General features: G+C 35.0%; 1 protein-coding gene across 1 annotated transcript in view; it reads left to right on the top strand.

The window, feature by feature from the left end:
* The first annotated feature begins 412 nt into the window (after positions 1–412).
* LOC122811894 overlaps positions 413–23,071 on the top strand; it is a 219,383-nt gene continuing 196,724 nt past the window's right edge. Inside the window, exon 1 of the mRNA XM_044084041.1 lies at positions 413–807. Coding sequence (XP_043939976.1) covers positions 627–807 — 181 coding nt within the window. The 5' untranslated portion in view covers positions 413–626. The remainder of the gene's footprint in view (positions 808–23,071) is intronic.

Genomic DNA, 23,071 nt, shown 5'->3' with positions numbered 1-23,071 from the left:
TGTGTGTGTGTGTGTGTGTGTGTGTGTGTGTGTGTGTGTAGCAGGGGTGCACCTCTCAACTAATATGGTCAGATATGTCAGAGTAATATCCGATCACAAACTGGTACCAGTCAGATACTTCTTGTGAGAAAAACAGTTGATGGGTTATACTGACTGCTGGCAGTCATTCTTGGAGCAAAACTTTTACCTAGGGCAGTTCGAATACGTGTTCAACTGAAAAATAGCTTGTCTAATTTCTGGATCACATATGATTTTACAGTTCTACATCATTTCACAGTCTTTGTAATTAATTTTTGACACATATCGTTTTTCTATAACATTATTTTTATGTAATAAAATGCAAACAAAAAATAACCGATTTGCAAGACGCCTTCCTTTTTTAACTCCTGCAACGATCCTCTTAGCTATACTCAGCCCCCATGTCACTGAGATGAAACAGGACTGCTAGTTGCACACTTGGGTTTCCTCTTAAACTTCCTCAAAACGGGTCTGAGTAATGAAATACTATCAACAAGGGACAGTAACCTAGCAGCGAAATCAGTTGTTCTGTGTTGGTCTGCTTCCTGCACTGCCCTCAAAGGCCCGCTCAGCGTGCAGCAAGTGGGGACGGCATTTCACTCCCTACTATGGATCACGACAGGTTCCCCTTCCTTAACTCCACTAATGCCACCGAGGAGCTGCCGGGCCACCTCTACCGGATGTCTCCTGTGGAATTTGGGGAGACGGGCCTGCGAGACAACGGATCTCATACACAGGACCAAATAGCAACCCAAGGCAATGAACTGGACACAAACGAATGGCGGTTAGGTAAGACAATCTACCGTTTTCTTTTTTCCTCTGTCTGTTAACGGTCCACATAGATGAGTACGTTACAAGCGTTCTTCTAAAGTGAAACAAACGGGACATCTGCAAGCTCAAGAGGTAACTTCTCGTAATAAGCGGACGGCTGATGAATATACAGATTTAGTGTTTACGAATTCTTTCTTTCTTTCGTCTGCTTTAACTGTGGAGTCACTTCCCTACACCTTTTACTGTGCGTTCCCTTTATATACACATGGAGTGCTGCAAGAATGCTTAGAAATAAAAAGAAAAAATAGCATTAGAAGTAGGCAGCACCAAGCCTTAAGCCCTTTGCACCCTTGCTGTAGCTGTAAATTGGGCTTGATTTTTCAGAGTGTCTAATTTTGCCCTGTCCCTCATAAAAAAGTTCAATTTTCTAGAAAGTCACTGAGGAGTACAGCCAGCCAGTATCTCTCATTGATTATAAAATACATTTTAATGCAAAACTTGTTCTCTCTACTTTTGCAGTGAAATAAATTGTCCCTAATATTGGGCTTTTGTCCTTCATTACAATTATTTTTAATATCAATTTGGTCTTCTTTGGGACATCATTTAACCAGACCAGTGCCCCGTGTCCACACTGCATCAGCCAGCTTATCTCCTATCCCCCCCCCACACTTACTGCATTATTGTTGGGGAAGTGTTTCATATCCTAAAAGCTCAAGTTCTGTGCTTCTATCTGGGGGGGGTTATATGCCCAACTCACTGCCTGCCCCATCTCCCACACATGTCATTGATTGGGTCTACTTATAAAACTCGAATGCCCAGAATACCGAACCTGGAAATATTGAGACAGAAATACCAAAGTCTCAAAATCCTGAAAACCAACAACACCGAATGCCGAAATCTCGAAACCTAAAAACCATAAAGAACCTACAGTTAACATTCAGCAATTTTGCAAGGTGGCTATGCCTCCTGCACCCCCACACCCCCTGCAAATTTAATATACCAATTCTGAGATCGCACTATGTTGAGTACAAAAGAACAATATAGCAATCGCGACACACGATACCAGCATTCCTTAATGCCTGCTTCCTACAGCAAGACTTTTCAGCAAACTGCAAAGTGTACTACTCTACCTTTCCAACATTAAGTATTCTGGCAGTTTTAAAAGTAGACCCCATTGATTATGCCCAAGGGCAACTCCCCTCTTTGGTCTACAACTCCACCAAGGAAGCATCATTAACGAACTCCCTTCTACCTGGACGGGCACTTCCAATATTCTCTACTATTCCATCAGTTGCCCAAGCTCACTAATCAATCCTGGGTTGACTGGGCTGTAGTCAGGGCTGTATCCCCCTATGACACTGGCGTGGCTGTGTTCCTCATTATTGTCTTTGCCCCCCTAACTTTTGAGTAAAGAAGTTGTCAGGCAAGTCCCCAGATTACTGTCTTGTCACCTCACAGCAAGAGGTTCTCTGGTTTGATTCTCGGCTGAGGTGTCCTCTGTGCGGAGTTTGCATGTCCTCCCTGTGTTCGTGTCGGTTTCCTCCAGCTGCTTCAGTTTCCTCTCACATTACAAAGACATGCGTCTGGAGCGTTTCTCCCCGAGCCTCTACTGAAAATTTTTGTGTTCTAAGTGAGACTTTCCCCATAAACAAATGTTAAATAAATAAAACATACTTTGCTCAAGAATAGGCGACAAAGTCAGAAATAATGGTAAAAATCATTGACAGTTTTTAAGTATAACTCTAATTCAAAATGAAAAAACAAGATGATACCTATAATGCACTGGATACCTTTGCTTAAACACAAAAAAGTATAAAACAAGCAAAGCAACATCAAAGGTCTGGCCCCAAATAATCCAACCAGCATGAATATTCAAAGGACATCCAATAATGTTGAGCAGCTCTATTTTATTCAGTACAAGCGCTTTCACAATAGCTTCATCAAGTGCATATAAATGAAAGATGTAAAAGACACCTTATATAGTCATTAATATCACATGACACCAATTAAAATTTAAAACTATTTTTTAAAAATACAGAGTCAATATAGAAACCTTAATATAACATAATACTAAAATAAAAACAGTTATAAACACAACATATATAGACAATTATAATACATCCCTGTTTTATCTACGTAAGGGTCTCTTTTGTAAAATAGGTTTTAGTGGTACATATTCATTGAGACCATGGCCAAAATTGGCTCTAAGTCTAACTATCCACTGTGCCTCTATCTCTTCAGTTCTGGCTCTAATGTCACCACCCCTAATGTTGGTATAATTTCTACCTAACACTGTAAACTTAAAAATGTGGTGTGCATCTGTATTACTAACATGTTTTGCTAAAGCATTCGTGATACTAGATTTCTTTATATTATAAAGATAGTCTCTTATCCTTTCTCTAAGGTTGTGATCCGTTTTGCCTACATAGAATTTACTACACACACAGCATGTAGCTAAATAAACCACATGACAAGTATCACAGGAGGCTTGAACCCTAATGTTGAAGGACTCACCAGTGTCCGAATGTTTAAAGATACTGTCACTCCAAATATACCTGCAATATTTGCATTGTCCACATGGTTTTGTGCCGCCTGCTGATTGCAAATTGCTGTCTTGTTTACCAGCGCAGAGTCTATTTTTCAGTGATCTTTTATTTCTAAAAGAAAACTGTGGTCTGTTACCCACTATGTCTCTAATCTGTTTATCTGTTATTAAAATATCCCAGTGGTCATTTATGACGTTCGTGTATAAAGAGACATCTCTAGTGTAACTAAAAGACAGTCTAAGTTCATTATCGCTTCTATGTTTTGTTCTAAACAATGGACTTGAGAAATAGGGTTTAGCTGTGGTATCCCATAGCTGCCTAACCATTATTGAGTTTCTGTTTATCAAATTTGTCTCATAACCTCTTTCTACTAATTCAAGTTCAGTTGTCATCATTTGCCTTTCATAATCTTCACTCTTTACATTCAGCCTAGAAGCCCTAAAAAATTGGTTTCTAGCAACATTTGTAAAAATAAACTCAGGGTGCATACTTTCCCTGTTTAACAACTGGTTAACATGAGACTCCTTTCTAAATAACTTAGTAGAGATATTACCATGTTCATCCTTATCAACATATACATCTAAAAATGTATACCAATCACTGAGACATTCAGGGTAAATTTTAAAAAATCACTAGATCTATTAACATATAATATAAAATCATCCAACTGTGATATTGACCCCTTCCAGAGAAGGAAGAGGTCATCCACAAACCTCCTGTAAAACAAAATAAAATGGCTAAATGGACCTTTTAATAAGTGTTCAGTCTCCCATACTGACATGACCGCATTGGCATAGCTGTTAGAGCAGGAACTACCCATAGCCACCCCATGTTTTTGTCTAAAAATCTTGTTGTCCAACGTAAAGATGTTATTATTAAGGACCAGACTCAATAATGTCATAATTAGACTAACATTTGCTTCCGTAAACTCACCATTATTGCTGAAGAGTTTTATTACATATTCCAAACCTACATCATTAGGAATCACTGTAAATAAGGAGACTACGTCTAACGTGACAAACAGAAATTCTTCACAATAATTGTTAACATTCACGTCACAATGTAAATCACATAAAAATGTTCAGTGTCTCTCAAAATTATTGGAGACATATTTATCAATTTCCTAAGATGTTTCTGTAAATAAATAGAAATAGATTCAGTACTCCAATTGTGACCCGCTACTATGGGTCTTAAAGGAGGTTTGGTGGGGTGCTTATGAATTTTAGGGAGACCTTGAATGATAGATATAGAGGGAAATGGTGTATTAAAATACTTAGACAAATTACTGTTAATAAGACAAGCCATTTATAAATACTTAATGGTTTTAGAGATATAAACAATAGTATCTACTTGAGAACAAGTAATATTCTCATAGAACTTAGTGTCACGTAGCATATCCAACATTGCTTTATTATAATCACTTTTATCCATAACTACTACTTGACCGCCTTTATCCGCTGGTCTGATGACCAACTGATTATTACTTTCAAGTGCTCGTAGGGCATTAAACTCTGCTCTGCTTAAGTTATGCCACTCATTATACCTTCTATAATGTATATCAGCAAAAAAAAAAATCCAGATGTCTGATATACAAATTTGCTCAAAAGCATTGACTAATACATTTTGTCTTGGTATAAATGTGCTGGGTCTTTTAAAGCACATATCCAATGGATTCTGTCCATCAACAAACATCATTTTTAAAGTCAAATTGCGTGTAAACATCTTTACATCAAAAATGGCATCAGTTATAGACATATCAGTAGCAGGTATAAATGTTAGTCCCTTTTCCAGGACCTTACATTCAAATTCTGAAAGACAATAACTGGATAAATTGAAAACTAATGTCTTACTTGTTGTGCATGTTGGAATGCACTTTTGATGTTGTATGAACTGTCCATTTCCTCGTTCATTTTCCGTTTGTTCTGTGTAGTATTCTTGCCCCTTTGTTGAGACTGTGGTTGTCTCCCTCTTTTGTTGCTGATAGATCTTTCCCTCATTGGCAAGGGAAACTGTAGACCCAGTTCGTTTACATCCCTTAAAAAAGGATTGATAGAATGATTAGAGTCAAGGCACGTCGTAATGTCCTGAGACGCTTTATGCACATCACCCGTAACGATAATAGTTTTCTTCCTTGCTCCTAGAATAGTATCACTCCGGTTTATTGGAGTGTTCTGTGTCTCTAGAGACACATCAGATGTTTCAATAGTTGCGACAGTTGGAGACTCCACAATTAAGCCATTGACTTCTGTAGATACAGCATTCACATCTGCTGTTACTTCCGTTCGCTCTCGACGATCGTTAGTTGCAGAGATCACTCGTGTGGGTGGGTCTGATGAAGATATACGTGTGTGGTTTTCAAAATCACGTGGCCAGGTGTAGATATTACCGGCTGTAAAATCTTTACGATCCCTTTGGAGTTTATTAAATTTAATTTAATAAATATAGAAGAATAGAGGCACAGTGGATAGTTAGAGCCAATTTTGGCCATGGTCTCAATGAATATGTACCACTAAAACCTATTTTACAAAAGAGACCCTTACGTAGATAAAACAGGGATGTATTATAATTGTCTATATATGTTGTGTTTATAACTCTTTTTATTTTAGTATTATGTTATATTAAGGTTTCTATATTGACTCTGCATTTTTAAAAAAAGTTTTAAATTTTAATTGGTGTCATGTGATATTAATGACTATATAAGGTGTGTCTTTTACATCTTTCATTTATATGCACCTGATGAAGCTATTGTGAAAGCACTTGTGCTGAATAAAATAGAGCTGCTCAATATTATTGGATGCCCTTTGAATATTCATGCTGGTTGGATTATTTGGGGCCAGACCTTTGCTGTTGTTTTGCTTGTTTTATAACTCTAATTCACTTAAAATGTTAGAAAAACATGCTTTGTATCAACATGCATTTTCTGAACAATTAGAATAGTTTTCCTACTAGTCAGTAAATTGAATAGCTGAGGTACACTGTCCAACATGGTTCAGTCAAGGAAATTATGGTAAACTGAGCTACACAAATAGGAGGAGAAGGTTCCAAATTAAATGAGGAAGGGGGATGTCTTAAGGAGGAGGAGCGGGTGTCATTGAATGGGAGAATGAGAAAAAGAAGTGAAACAAAGAAGAAAAATAGCAGTCTTTGATATGGCACTTCACCACAACAGGAGTTCTGGGAGTTATCCAATCATAGAACAGCTGTGCAAGGTGCTGTATACAGGCACTCCTCAGAACCCAGTGGTAATTAAATGCCTCTCAGGGATAAGATATGTGCCTTAAAACATCACTTCTGGTGGCACAACCTCTTTTAGGGAACTGAGCTGGAACCTGATTTGTCCTGTAGTGAATGTATGCTGCAGACATCACCATTTGCCTGTAACTTGCAGAGTAGATTAACTGGTGAGTCATACGTGGAACCAGTAAGAAGGATGAAACTTTAATATATAGCATTATTGGTTGACTTTAATCCTCAGTGGTTTACTGTAAAGTCAAATGTTTAATTAAGGGCAGGGCAAAAATATGCGACAAAGTTAGGGATGTTCTTCAAAATCAACAATGGTTTATCTGTTTGCCTGTGTGTTTTTTTCTAGGTATTCCAGTTTCCTCCTAAAATTTGCTCATTGACTACTCAAAAATGTCCTGATGTATTGCATTTACTTGCCCTTGTGGGTCCAGTGGTGATTGAAAATGGTCAGGGATAAACTAGTTCATTTAACTGGTTAGCAAAAGCACAAAGTAAAATAGTAAAAAGGGAAAAAAATCTATGTATATGAAGAGATTACATTACAGAAAAAACGTTTGACAGCATCCCACATTCATGGATAAAGGAATGCTTATCTATTTATAACCGAGCCCTTACATTACAGTGACCCTGAAACAGTAGCAAATCACTTTGCAGTTCAGCCATGACAAATGGAAATTATTATTGCAGTGATAAAAATTCAAAGGGGGACATTCCAGAGAGAGTCTTTGTCAAGTCTGCTGTTTTGTCTTGCCCTTAACCTGTAAAGCAGTTTATGTAATGGATTTGATTTTGGTTACAATTTGATTACCAGAAACCAACTTTGTTAAAAAACTTCTGGTCTCCTCTTTGTGAGTGACTTAAAACTGTGCAGTTCATAAGATAATGGATTGAAAGCACAACACAATTGGTTAAAAAACTTCATAAGATGGTATGACATTTAAAACAAAAACAACAGCACCAAGAAAATATCAGGCTCAGATAGGAATGTAATATAAAGGAACTTGAAAAGGAGGGAGTGTAGAAGTATTTGAGAATAGGTGAATAAAAAAGAAACAAATGAGAATAAAACTCAGTAAGGCATACTTCAGAGGATGAAAACAACTGCCTTCATATCTAGGAATAAAGTTGTTTCTCTTGTTCTAGATTACAGTTTTGTGGTGATTCACTTTCCCCAAAAAGTGTTGGATCATTTGAATAATAAAACGAGAAAAATGCTTCACACTTATCAAATAATATATAAAAATAAAGCTTTGCCAAGATTATATATTCCTCACTCTGAAGGAGGTATGGGCGTCCTTGAAAGTGATTACATGTAAAGATCTGTAATTGCGGGACTGCATAAAATGACTGTACCAGATTCAAAGGTAATGAAAGGAACAGGCAATGTTGATTTTACTCGAATACGGCCACCCAAGACTGAATTTAAACATATATAATATGAGGTATTCAAACCGCCATAGGTGAGATGTAATTATCATCCATAAAGTCACAAAAGTTATAATTATGCTGTCGTAACGAACCACACAGTTCCGATAAACATGCCCACTCAATTGTTGTAACAAAACCCCAAAACATCACAAATCCATCAGAAGAAAAAATCTGGATGTAAGGAAGAGTACTCCCAAAGGCACAATGGTAGAGAAACAAGCCGTATCCATCCCAAGTCAACAAAATGTCCGGAACGTGATCCAAAATAAAATTAATAATGTTCCACAACGCTGCACCGATTAATCCAACCCTAAGAGTACCTTGATAACAAAAACAGTTGTTGAATCTATACGTAACAAAAGTTAAGGCACCTATGGGGAGGAAAACCCACCAAAAGCAGGCGTTCTAGCCAAACAAACAGATCCATTCTCAATAAATCCAACCCATGACCGTATCCAGAAACCCAACCGAGCACATTCGAACCAAAGACTGCTGCTAAAGCAACGATCACTGGAACTCCGCTCCATCAGATAAAGGGCCAAAAATGGTGCCCTGAGGCAGCGTTTGATTCAAAATCCTTCAAAATTGGAACCAATAGTAACAAGCACATTAATCACTAAAGATAAAATTCAAAAGGTCATAAAAAAAGACCATATCAGCCACAAAATAATAATTGGATAAAAACAAAGTCCAAAATAATTCAGTAACCATATGCCACAGGCCAACAGCAGAGAAGAGAAGCAATCCACAGTAGAACACAATCTCTGCAGGTACGGCAACTGCAAGGTTTCAAGAAAAATGTATATCAAAGGCCAAATGATGAAACCAGCAGACTGTGGCAGATAAACAATATTTAATATATTTTTTTTTAGCACCACAGGAAAACCTCGTACACTCGAGCGCCAATCAAGTGTTGAACCAGAACAAATATGTCAAAGTCCTTATTCGAAAAACAGGTTTAATGGTTTATTTTAAGTGCGAAACTTCACGTACACTTTTCGTCAGGGCTCCTGCCCCAACTTCCTCAGAAAAAACAATTCTGTTAATCACAAATTGACAATTTATATACAATTAAAATATAATAATTAATTAATCAATTAAAACATTTAAAGAGGCAACGTACTAAAATCACTGAATGTCTCACACAAATAGTGACTAGCTACAGTGTCAAAAATGAATGTAAAACATTAATGTGAAACATTAATAAGAACACTGTACTCGTGTTATTTCTTATAGTGGAGACCTTTAACACTTTTAAAAAATGTAATTCTAACACTTTTTATTTCTTTTTTGAATTTCCTTTTTGAATACTTTTAAAAACTCCTCTAGACCTATTCTACATAAATTACGTTGGGTAAATACAGACCTTTTAAAATATTTAATTAATCTTATTTGATTAATTTTATTTGATGTTTTGTGTATTCCATAAATAAATATGTAATAAATGATAAAATATGGCAAATATATATATATAAACACTATATGTTTTCTATTATGTTTGTATTTATCACGTGGAAAACACTCAAGAACACCCGTCCATGCTAAATATACATTTTATGTGTTTGTATGTCCTTTCCATAAACTCAAATTCTTTCTCCCTCTTTTGAAATTATAAAGTTGTAAGTGTTCTAACACTGCCCTATCTATTCGTTTCCATGGGCCACTCTATCCAACCTTTTACAAGTGTATTTGCGTAAGAATTCACTATGAACTAATTTAAATATGAGCATGTTGATGTAAACCTACCAGTGAAATATGTAAATAACTGTTATCTGTGCATTACCTTCCTAACAGTGTTAACGTCATTCAACTTTTATATTGTAGAATTAAAGTTAAACTTCAATTTAATTACTCGAAGTAAAACACTTATAATACAGTTGTTTACCACAGATAAACTGTTCTGGCAGTCAACGGACTCAAACCATCTAAATATAACCAAGCAGATATGAAACTTCATTGTCTATAAGTAAATGTAATTAATTTCTGGTTTACAATTGGAACTACATTTAGAACTTTAATGCTGAAACTAAAACTAATACCACTTGTTTTAAGTTTATTAAATTATTTTATTAATTATATTCTAGAAACCATATCATCTTTCTAGATTTTTAAGCCTCAAAATACATTTAATTGAGCACATTTCGTTGATACCTGGGGGTCTGCAAGAGTTTGTCCTTAACTGCCATATTAATTCTCTTTTCTCTAATTCAAGACTCTCGTTGCCTCCTCTACCATCAGATATCACTTGGTCAATTACTCTAAACTTAAAATAGTGGTCAGGGTACTCAACAATGTGTCTGGCTAATGCATTCTCCATTCGCTTTGAATTAATATTATAAATGTGTTCGCTAATTCTAGCTACTAACTTCCTATCTGTTTTTCCAATGTAGAATGCTTGACATTGGCCACAATTAGCTAAATAAACCACCTGATTACTATTACAGTTATACTTAGATGTGGAACGATAACTTTTGCTGTTAATCACAAATTGAGTTCCTTCCTCTATGTGTTTACAATACTTGCACATTAGACACTTATACATGCCTATTTTGGTCGTGTAGGGATGTCTTCTACTTTGCAATATTTCTTTTAAATTCTTACCCCTTCTATATGTGATTTTTGGTTTTGTTGGTAGAAGGTCTTTAAATAAATTGTCATTTATTAAATATTCCCAATTTTGTAACTATATTAGTTATTAGTATAGAATCTAAATTATATGTGCAAATGAAGCTACACTCGTAACTCTCATCTGTTACTCCTCTATTATTCGAATTTAAGTCTTTGTTTGTTTCCGTTAAGGCTCTTTGTGTATTCAGTCCTAAAATTGGTATATATGTGCCTTCACTTCTTTTTATTTTGACTTCATTCAAAATGTCATTTAAAAAACTTAATGGATAACCTCTTTGTGTGAAAAAATTCAAAATTATTTCACATTCCCTTTCGAATTCACTCTCTATAGAGGTCATTCGAGCTGCCCTCACAAGTTGCCCTTTAACAACAGATTTTTTCTGGTGTTTCGGGTGGCAACTTGTGAAGTGTAGATACATATTTGAATGTGTCTCTTTCCTATGTATTTTAGACACATAAATTTTCTTTTCATAGTCTTTCCTTAGAGCTACATCAAGGTATTCTATACTATTTACGTCATACTTGAATGTGAAACTAAGGAACTGTGTTGAACTGTTAAACATTTCTAAACAATCTTTTATTTGATCTTCTGACCCCTGGAACAACATAAATATGTCGTCCAAGAATCGTGTGTAAAATACTATATTAGACTTGAACTCATTGTTACTCAATACAAATGACCTTTCCCAAAAGGCCATAACCAAATTGGCTATGGCAGCCCCACATGGTGACCCCATAGCCACGCCGATTTTTTGATGGTAGATGTCCTTGTTAAATTTAAGGTAATTGTATGACAAAACTGTGTCAATTAGTTCTTCAACCAATTTCACTTCATTAGTTGGTGCACTTAATAGTCGCAGCATATCTGCGACCCATTCAATTCCTTCCCTATGAGGAATACAAGAATATAAATCTTTAACATCTACCGTCACAAAAAAGGCTGAAGGAAAGAAATCCAATCTATTAATGGATTTCAAAAAAGACCATGAGTCTTTAGTAATCTGATGTTCTTCTACTATGTATTTCTTCAGAATATTGTCTAACAATTTTGCACAGGTAAATGTAGCACTTTTCCTTCCGTCTACTAAAGGTCTCATTGGGGGATTTTCTAGATTCTTGTGAATCTTTGGTATTCCAAATAAATACGGGTTCTTGGGAATGACTGTTGTAAGTATAAGTAGGTTTCCCTATCTATCCTGGCTTCGATATATAACTCTTCAATGAAAGCTTTAATTTTCATCTGTGCACTATTCATTTCATTAATTGAAGCTCTACAGTATGTTTCGCTATCCAAGATTTTACTCATCCTAAGATCATAATCATCAAGTGACATTACTACCAGTCCCCCTCCTTTATCTGGTTTCATGATCCGTATGGGGGCCTGGCACAAATACTCTAAGGAATCCCTATCTTCTTTAGTTATGTTAAAGTTATGGTTTTTCCTATAAATGTCAGCTTTCTCTAGATTTCTAAGATCCATCTCAATGGCGTTCTCGAACAGAGACACTAATGGGTGTAATGGGGGATTGTACACACTACATACGTACAATTCTGAACTTTCATGATTATTTTTGCCCATTAAAGCTGTTAGGTTAATTTTTCTCACAAACAGTTTTAAGTCCAACAGTAAGTTCGCTAAATCAAAGGGTCGGGACGGGACGAATGTGTAACCTTTAGATAACAAGTCCACTATTTCGGGACTAATGTCAATGTCTGAATAGTTGTATATTTTAAAGTCACCAGTCGAGTTCATCAATATTTTATATTCAACTTGGTTGTTAGATGTTAAATTTAAATCTTCTAGACTAAGGTCACTTAATGTTGGACTGAAAGTGACTACCATTTCTTCCTCTTGTTCCTCGACCCTTTGTAATTCTGTTTCGCTTGTTGAAATTTCCCATTCGGAAAATTTTGTTGATGTTGACCCCGCCCATTACTTTCTACCATGTCAGGGTTTCTTGTATTATTCCGTATGTCCTTATTTCTTTGATTGAGCCTTTCACTCCGTCTAGGCTCATTCCCAGTACTTGATGTACCTTCATTTGCTTCATTATCATCCATTATGTCTTGTAACACTGGTTGATTCCCCACTCTGATGTCACCTGAGGCTATATCAGCAGTCGCTACAGAAACTGTTAATATTCCTTGAATGAGTGGTGGTTTAGGGTAGGCCTTTCCCTCCCTATAATCTTTAGTGTCCCGAGCTATTTTCTTAGCTTTAGTACTTTTAATTTTCAGCATATGGTTGTCAATACTCGAAAAACACCGGTCATAATCAAACCGGTATCTTACAAAATTCACATCATTCTTTATAGTTTGATTTAATTCCTCTAGCTCCAACAAAAGACTGTCCACTAGAATTTGATAATGAATGCACAATAAGTCTAATAGCTCTAGCCCGTGTTTATCAAATAAATTTGTTAAGGCTTCGTAGAACGGAGTCCCTTCTTTTAAACCAGAAGGGAACTGCCAATGCCTCAGGCCCTTAGGAACCAGCTTGAGGTTAATGCATTCGCGAAAATACGCGATTTCGAGCTGTAATTTACGTACTTTAAATAATTTAGCATCGAACTCATTTAGTTTTGATGATAAGTCAATGCTTACCTCATGTTGTGAAACGTTCGAAGTACTTTGGGAGCCGTTTTCAAAAAAGAAAAAGGGTCTATTAATCCAGTCACTGAAATTTGCCGGTGCTGTTTGGCTTGGCAATGCCTCAATACGATTCCCGTTGTTGATATTGTTTCCGGTAATATTGGGCGTTTCATCCGTTTGATTTGGACCAGTTTGGTTCGCCACACACTCTCCACCTTGTGTGCTTTGTTGTCCTTGTCTCATGTTCGAATCAAACGCCCCATTTTCAGTGTCGCTTGTAGCGTTGTTTGTTAGGAAATTGCCTCTCACGTTACTGGTGTGCTGCAGTCGCGTCTGAGAACTAGCAACTGCTTCCACTTTCTGAGATAGTGCCTCGACCTTCTGGGTCAGTAGATTTATCAATACAGTCAGATTCCCGTCATTAGTGGACCGTTCCAAAGACGGAGTTGGACTACTCGATAGTACAGGTTCCATCACACACAACGAACAAACTTAGAAGATGAACGAAAACTTCTTTAGCACCACAGGAAAACCTCGTACACTCGAGCGCCAATCAAGTGTTGAACCAGAACAAATATGTCAAAGTCCTTATTCGAAAAACAGGTTTAATGGTTTATTTTAAGTGCGAAACTTCACGTACACTTTTCGTCAGGGCTCCTGCCCCAACTTCCTCAGAAAAAACAATTCTGTTAATCACAAATTGACAATTTATATACAATTAAAATATAATTAATTAATCAATTAAAACATTTAAAGAGGCAACGTACTAAAATCACTGAATGTCTCACACAAATAGTGACTAGCTACAGTGTCAAAAATGAATGTAAAACATTAATGTGAAACATTAATAAGAACACTGTACTCGTGTTATTTCTTATAGTGGAGACCTTTAACACTTTTAAAAAATGTAATTCTAACACTTTTTATTTCTTTTTTGAATTTCCTTTTTGAATACTTTTAAAAACTCCTCTAGACCTATTCTACATAAATTACGTTGGGTAAATACAGACCTTTTAAAATATTTAATTAATATTATTTGATTAATATTATTTGATGTTTTGTGTATTCCATAAATAAATATGTAATATTTGATAAAATATGGCAAATGTATATATATAAACACTCTATAACTGTATGTTTTCTGTTATGTTTGTATTTGTCACGTGAAAGACACTCAAGAACACCCGTCCACGCTGAATATGCATTTTATGTGTTTATATGTCCTTTCCATACAACTCAAATTCTTTCTCCCTCTTTTTGAAATTATAAAGTTGTAAGTGTTCTAACACTGCCCTGTCTATTCGTTTCCATGGCCCACTCTATCCAACCTTTTACAAGTGTATTTGCGTAAGAATTCACTATGAACTAATTTAAATATGAGCATGTTGATGTAAACCTACCAGTGAAATATGTAACTGTTATCTGTGCATTACCTTCCTAACAGTGTTAACGTCATTCAACTTTTATATTGTAGAATTAAAGTTAAACTTCAATTTAATTACTCGAAGTAAAACACTTATAATACAGTTGTTTACCACAGATAAACTGTTCTGGCAGACAACGGACTCAAACCATCTAAATATAACTAAGCAGATATGAAACTTCATTGTCTATAAGTAAATGTAATTAATTTGTGGTTTACAATTGGAACTACATTTAGAACTTTAATGCTGAAACTAAAACTAATACCACTTGTTTTAAGTTTATTAAATTATTTTATTAATTATATTCTAGAAACCATATCATCTTTCTAGATTTTTAAGCCTCAAAATACATTTAATTGATAGATAGGGAAACCTACTTATACTTACAACAGTCATTCCCAAGAACCCCGTATTTATTTGGAATACCAAAGATTCACAAGAATCTAGAAAATCCCCCAATGAGACCTTTAGTAGACGGAAGGAAAAGTGCTACATTTACCTGTGCAAAATTGTTAGACAATATTCTGAAGAAATACATAGTAGAAGAACATCAGATTACTAAAGACTCATGGTCTTTTTTGAAATCCATTAATAGATTGGATTTCTTTCCTTCAGCCTTTTTTGTGACGGTAGATGTTAAAGATTTATATTCTTGTATTCCTCATAGGGAAGGAATTGAATGGGTCGCAGATATGCTGCGACTATTAAGTGCACCAACTAATGAAGTGAAATTGGTTGAAGAACTAATTGACACAGTTTTGTCATACAATTACCTTAAATTTAACAAGGACATCTACCATCAAAAAATCGGCGTGGCTATGGGGTCACCATGTGGGGCCGCCATAGCCAACTTGGTTATGGCCTTTTGGGAAAGGTCATTTGTATTGAGTAACAATGAGTTCAAGTCTAATATAGTATTTTACACACGATTCTTAGACGACATATTTATGTTGTTCCAGGGGTCAGAAGATCAAATAAAAGATTGTTTAGAAATGTTTAACAGTTCAACACAGTTCCTTAGTTTTACATTCGAGTATGACGTAAATAGTATAGAATACCTTGATGTAGCTCTAAGGAAAGACTATGAAAAGAAAATTTATGTGAAAAATACATAGGAAAGAGACACATTCAAATATGTATCTACACTTCACAAGTTGCCACCCGAAACACCAGAAAAAATCTGTTGTTAAAGGGCAACTTGTGAGGGCAGCTCGAATGACCTCTATAGAGAGTGAATTCGAAAGGGAATGTGAAATAATTTTGAATTTTTTCACACAAAGAGGTTATCCATTAAGTTTTTTAAATGACATTTTGAATGAAGTCAAAATAAAAAGAAGTGAAGGCACATATACACCAATTTTAGGACTGAACACACAAAGAGCCTTAATGGAAACAAACAATGACTTAAATTCGAATAATAGAGGAGTAACAGATGAGAGTTACGAGTGTAGCTTCATTTGCACATATAATTTAGATTCTACACTAATAACTAATATAGTTACAAAAAATTGGGAATACTTATCAAATGACAATTTATTTAAAGACCTTCTCCCAAAAAAACCAAAAATCACATATAGAAGGGGTAAGAATTTAAAAGAAATATTGCAAAGTAGAAGACATCCCTACACAACCAAAATAGGCATGTATAAGTGTCTAATGTGCAAGTATTGTAAACACATAGAGGAAGGAACTCAATTTGTGATTAACAGCAAAAGTTATCGTTCCACATCTAAGTATAACTGTAATAGTAATCAGGTGGTTTATTTAGCTAATTGTGGCCAATGTCAAGCATTCTACATTGGAAAAACAGATAGGAAGTTAGTAGCTAGAATTAGCGAACACATTTATAATATTAATTCAAAGTGAATGGAGAATGCATTAGCCAGACACATTGTTGAGTACCCTGACCACTATTTTAAGTTTAGAGTAATTGACCAAGTGATATCTGATGGTAGAGGAGGCAACGAGAGTCTTGAATTAGAGAAAAGAGAATTAATATGGCAGTTAAGGACAAACTCTTGCAGACCCCCAGGTATCAATGAAATGTGCTCAATTAAATGTATTTTGAGGCTTAAAAATTTAGAAAGATGAAATGGTTTCTAGAATATAATTACTAAAATAATTTAATAAACTTAAAATAAGTGGTATTAGTTTTAGTTTCAGCATTAAAGTTCTAAATGTAGTTCCAATTGTAAACCACAAATTAATTACATTTACTTATAGACAATGAAGTTTCATATCTACTTAGTTATATTTAGATGGTTTGAGTCCGTAGTCTGCCAGAACAGTTTATCTGTGGTAAATAACTGTATTATAAGTGTTTTACTTCGAGAAATATAAAAGTTGAATGATGTTAACACTGTTAGGAAGGTAATGCACAGAAAACAGGTATTTACATATTTTACTGGTAGGTTTACATTAACATGCTCATATTTTAATTCTAGTTCATAGTGAATTCTTACGCAAATATATTTGTAAAAGGTTGGATAGAGTGGCCCATGGAAACGAATAGATAGGGCAGTGTTAGAACACTTACAATTTTATAATTTTTAAAAAGAGGGAGAAAGAAGTTGAGTTTATGGAAAGGACACATAAAATGTATATTTAGCATGGACGGGTGTTCTTGAGTGTTTTCCACGTGATAAATACAAACATAATAGAAAACATATAGTGTTTATATATATATATTTGCCATATTTTATCAATTATTACACATTTATTTATGGAATACACAAAACATCAAATAAAATTAATCAAATAAGATTAATTAAATATTTTAAAAGGTCTGTATTTATCCAACGAAATTCATGTAGAATAGGTCTAGAGGAGTTTTTTAAAAGTATTCAAAAAGGAAATACAAAAAAGAAATAAAAAGTGTTAGAATTACATTTTTTTAAAAAGTGTTAAAGGTCTCCACTATAAGAAAAAACACGAGCACAGTGTTCTTATTAATGTTTTACATTAATGTTTTACATTCATTTTTGACACTGTAGCTAGTTACTATTTGTGTGAGACATTCAGTGGTTTTAGTATGTTGCCTCTTTAAATGTTTTAATTGATTAATTAATTATTATATTTTAATTGTATATAAATGGTTAATTTGTGATTAACAGAATTGTATTTTCTGAGGAAGTTGGGGCAGGAGCCCTGACGAAAAGTGTACGTGAAGTTTCGCACTTAAAGTATATCATTAAACCTGTTTTTCGAATAAGGACTTTGACATATTTGTTCTGGTTCAACACTTGATTGGCGCTCGAGTGTACGAGGTTTTCCTGTGGTGCTAAAGAAGTTTTCGTTCATCTTCTGAGTTTGTTCGTTGTGTGTGATGGAACCTGTACTATCGAGTAGTCCAACGCCGTCTTTGGAACGGTCCACTAATGACGGGAATCTGACTGTATTGATAAATCTACTGACCCAGAAGGTCGAGGCACTATCCCAGAAAGTGGAAGCAGTTGCTAGTTCTCAGACGCGACTGCAGCACAGCAGTAACGTGAGAGGCAATTTCCTAACAAACAACCCTACAAGCGACACTGAAAATGGGGCGTTTGATTCGAACATGAGACAAGGACAACAAAGCACACAAGGTGGAGAGTGTGTGGTGAACCAAACTGGTCCAAATCAAACGGATGAAACGCCAAATATTACCGGAAACAACATCAATAACGGGAATCATATTGAGGCATTGCCAAGCCAAACAGCACCGGCAAATTTCAGTGACTGGATTAATAGACCCTTTTTCTTTTTTGAAAACGGCTCCCAAAGTACTCCGAACGTTTCACAACATGAGGTAAGCATTGACTTATCATCAAAACTAAATGAGTTCGATGCTAAATTATTTAAAGTACGTAAATTACAGCTCGAAATCGCGTATTTTCGCGAATGCATTAACCTTAAGCTGGTTCCTAAGGGCCTGAGGCATTGGCAGTTCCCTTCTGGTTTAAAAGAAGGGACTCCGTTCTACGAAGCCTTAACAAATTTATTTGATAAACACGGGCTAGAGCTATTAGACTTATTGTGCATTCATTATCAAATTCTAGTGGACAGTCTTTTGTTGGAGCTAGAGGAATTAAATCAAACTATAAAGAATGACGTGAATTTTGTAAGATACCGGTTTGATTATGACCGGTGTTTTTCGAGTATTGACAACCATATGCTGAAAATCAAAAGTACTAAAGCTAAGAAAATAGCCCGGGACACTAAAGATTATAGGGAGGGGAAGGCCTACCCTAAGCCACCACCGATTCAAGGAATATTAACAGTTTCTGTAGTAACCACTGACATAGCCTCAGGCGACATGAGAATGGGGAATCAACCAGTGTCGCAAGACATAGTGGATGATAACGAAGTAAATGAAGGTACATCAAGTTTTGGGAATGAGCCTAGACGGAGTGAAAGGCTCAATCAAAGAAATAAGGACATACGGAATAATACAAGAAATCCTGACATGGTAGAAAATAATGGGGGGGGTCAATACCAACAAAATTTTCCGAATGGGAAATCCCAACAAGTCAAACAGAATTACAAGGGGTCGAGGAACAAGAGGAAGAAATGGTAGTTCCTACCAGTTCAACATCAAGTGACCTTAGTCTAGAAGATTTAAATTTAACATCTAACAACCAAGTTGAATATAAAATATTGATGAACTCGACTGGTGACTTTAAAATATACAACTATTCAGACATTGACATTAGTCCCGAAATAGTGGACTTGTTATCTAAAGGTTACACATTCGTCCCGTCCCGACCCTTTGATTTAGCGAACTTACTGTTGGACTTAAAACTGTTTGTGAGAAAAATTAACCTAACAGCTTTAATGGGCAAAAATAATCATGAAAGTTCAGAATTGTACGTATGTAGTGTGTACAATCCCCCATTACACCCATTAGTGTCTCTGTTCGAGAACGCCATTGAGATGGATCTTAGAAATCTAGAGAAAGCTGACATTTATAGGAAAAACCATAACTTTAACATAACTAAAGAAGATAGGGATTCCTTAGAGTATTTGTGCCAGGCCCCCATACGGATCATGAAACCAGATAAAGGAGGGGGACTGGTAGTAATGTCACTTGATGATTATGATCTTAGGATGAGTAAAATCTTGGATAGCGAAACATACTGTAGAGCTTCAATTAATGAAATGAATAGTGCACAGATGAAAATTAAAGCTTTCATTGAAGAGTTATATATCGAAGCCAGGATAGATAGGGAAACCTACTTATACTTACAACAGTCATTCCCAAGAACCCCGTATTTATTTGGAATACCAAAGATTCACAAGAATCTAGAAAATCCCCCAATGAGACCTTTAGTAGACGGAAGGAAAAGTGCTACATTTACCTGTGCAAAATTGTTAGACAATATTCTGAAGAAATACATAGTAGAAGAACATCAGATTACTAAAGACTCATGGTCTTTTTTGAAATCCATTAATAGATTGGATTTCTTTCCTTCAGCCTTTTTTGTGACAGTAGATGTTAAAGATTTATATTCTTGTATTCCTCATAGGGAAGGAATTGAATGGGTCGCAGATATGCTGCGACTATTAAGTGCACCAACTAATGAAGTGAAATTGGTTGAAGAACTAATTGACACAGTTTTGTCATACAATTACCTTAAATTTAACAAGGACTTCTACCATCAAAAAATCGGCGTGGCTATGGGGTCACCATGTGGGGCGCCATAGCCAACTTGGTTATGGCCTTTTGGGAAAGGTCATTTGTATTGAGTAACAATGAGTTCAAGTCTAATATAGTATTTTACACACGATTCTTAGACGACATATTTATGTTGTTCCAGGGGTCAGAAGATCAAATAAAAGATTGTTTAGAAATGTTTAACAGTTCAACACAGTTCCTTAGTTTTACATTTGAGTATGACGTAAATAGTATAGAATACCTTGATGTAGCTCTAAGGAAAGACTATGAAAAGAAAATTTATGTGTCTAAAATACATAGGAAAGAGACACATTCAAATATGTATCTACACTTCACAAGTTACACCAAACACCAGAAAAAATCTGTTGTTAAAGGGCAACTTGTGAGGGCAGCTCGAATGACCTCTATAGAGAGTGAATTCGAAAGGGAATGTGAAATAATTTTGAATTTTTTCACACAAAGAGGTTATCCATTAAGTTTTTTAAATGACATTTTGAATGAAGTCAAAATAAAAAGAAGTGAAGGCACATATACACCAATTTTAGGACTGAACACACAAAGAGCCTTAATGGAAACAAACAATGACTTAAATTCGAATAATAGAGGAGTAACAGATGAGAGTTACGAGTGTAGCTTCATTTGCACATATAATTTAGATTCTACACTAATAACTAATATAGTTACAAAAAATTGGGAATACTTATCAAATGACAATTTATTTAAAGACCTTCTCCCAAAAAAAACAAAAATCACATATAGAAGGGGTAAGAATTTAAAAGAAATATTGCAAAGTAGAAGACATCCCTACACGACCAAAATAGGCATGTATAAGTGTCTAATGTGCAAGTATTGTAAACACATAGAGGAAGGAACTCAATTTGTGATTAACAGCAAAAGTTATCGTTCCACATCTAAGTATAACTGTAATAGTAATCAGGTGGTTTATTTAGCTAATTGTGGCCAATGTCAAGCATTCTACATTGGAAAAACAGATAGGAAGTTAGTAGCTAGAATTAGCGAACACATTTATAATATTAATTCAAAGCGAATGGAGAATGCATTAGCCAGACACATTGTTGAGTACCCTGACCACTATTTGAAGTTTAGAGTAATTGACCAAGTGATATCTGATGGTAGAGGAGGCAACGAGAGTCTTGAATTAGAGAAAAGAGAATTAATATGGCAGTTAAGGACAAACTCTTGCAGACCCCCAGGTATCAACGAAATGTGCTCAATTAAATGTATTTTGCGGCTTAAAAATCTAGAAAGATGATATGGTTTCTAGAATATAATTAATAAAATAATTTAATAAACTTAAAACAAGTGGTATTAGTTTTAGTTTCAGCATTAAAGTTCTAAATGTAGTTCCAATTGTAAACCACAAATTAATTACATTTACTTATAGACAATGAAGTTTCATATCTGCTTAGTTATATTTAGATGGTTTGAGTCCATAGTCTGCCAGAACAGTTTATCTGTGGTAAATAACTGTATTATAAGTGTTTTACTTCGAGAAATATATAAAAGTTGAATGATGTTAACACTGTTAGGAAGGTAGAGCACAGAAAACAGTTATTTACATAATTTACTGGTAGGTTTACATTAACATGCTAATACTTTAATTCTAGTTCATAGTGAATTCTTACGCAAATATATTTGTAAAAGGTTGGATAGAGGGGCCCATGGAAACGAATAGATAGGGCAGTGTTAGAACATTTACAACTTTATAATTTTTTTAAAAAAGAGGGAGAAAGAATTTGAGTTTATGGAAAGGACATACAAACACATAAAATGTACATTTAGCGTGGACAGGTGTTCTCGAGTGTTTTCCATGTGACTAATACAAACAGAATAGAAAACATATATTGTTTATATATACTATATATTTTATCAAATATTACACATTTATTTATGGAATACACAAAACATCAAATAAAATTAATCAAATAAGATTAATTAAATATTTTAAAAGGTCTGTATTTACCCAACGAAATTCATGTAGAATAGGTCTAGAGGAGTTTTTAAAAGCATTCAAAAAGGAAACACAAAAAAGAAATAAAAAGTGTTAGAATTACATTTTTTAAAAAGTGTTAAAGGTCTCCACTATAAGAAATAACACGAGCACAGGGTTCTTATTAATGTTTTACATTAATGTTTTACATTCAGCTTTGACACTGTAGCTAGTTACTATTCGTGTGAGACATTCAGTGGTTTTAGTTTGTTGCCTCTTTAAATGTTTTAATTGATTAATTAATTATTATATTTTAATTGTATATAAATGGTTAATTTTTGATTAACAGAATTGTATTTTCTGAGGAAGTTGGGGCAGGAGCCCTGACGAAAAGTGTACGTGAAGTTTCGCACTTAAAGTAAATCATTAAACCTGCTTTTCGAATAAGGACTTTGACATATTTGTTCTGGTTCAACACTTGATTGGCGCTCGAGTGTACGAGGTTTTCCTGTGGTGGTAAAGAAGTTTTTGTTCATCTTCTAAATATTTAATATATATTGCTTAAAAGCATATATTGATACAGAATCAGTTGGCCTGATGTGATGTCATTCCTTAGCCAGCACCAAACTTGTATTTAGATGGTAGTGAGAGATGTGACAGTGACACTCAGCACTCTGTTTTTGGGAACCCAACAACAAAAACACTCATTCACTTCATCTTGCCTTGCTTTAGTAAGTAACCAGGGAATAGTAATTCTTCAGTCAGAAAAATATAGTGACATTAGTTAAATATTGTTTTTCTGTATCTGAGTCTT

The sequence above is a fragment of the Protopterus annectens genome, chromosome 9.part0, assembly GCF_019279795.1.
Source record: "Protopterus annectens isolate FY-2018-M chromosome 9.part0, PAN1.0, whole genome shotgun sequence".
Lineage (NCBI taxonomy): Eukaryota > Metazoa > Chordata > Ceratodontiformes > Protopteridae > Protopterus > Protopterus annectens.
The sequence above is the reverse complement of the archived record's forward strand: the minus strand, read 5'-3'. Positions and strand labels throughout refer to the sequence as shown.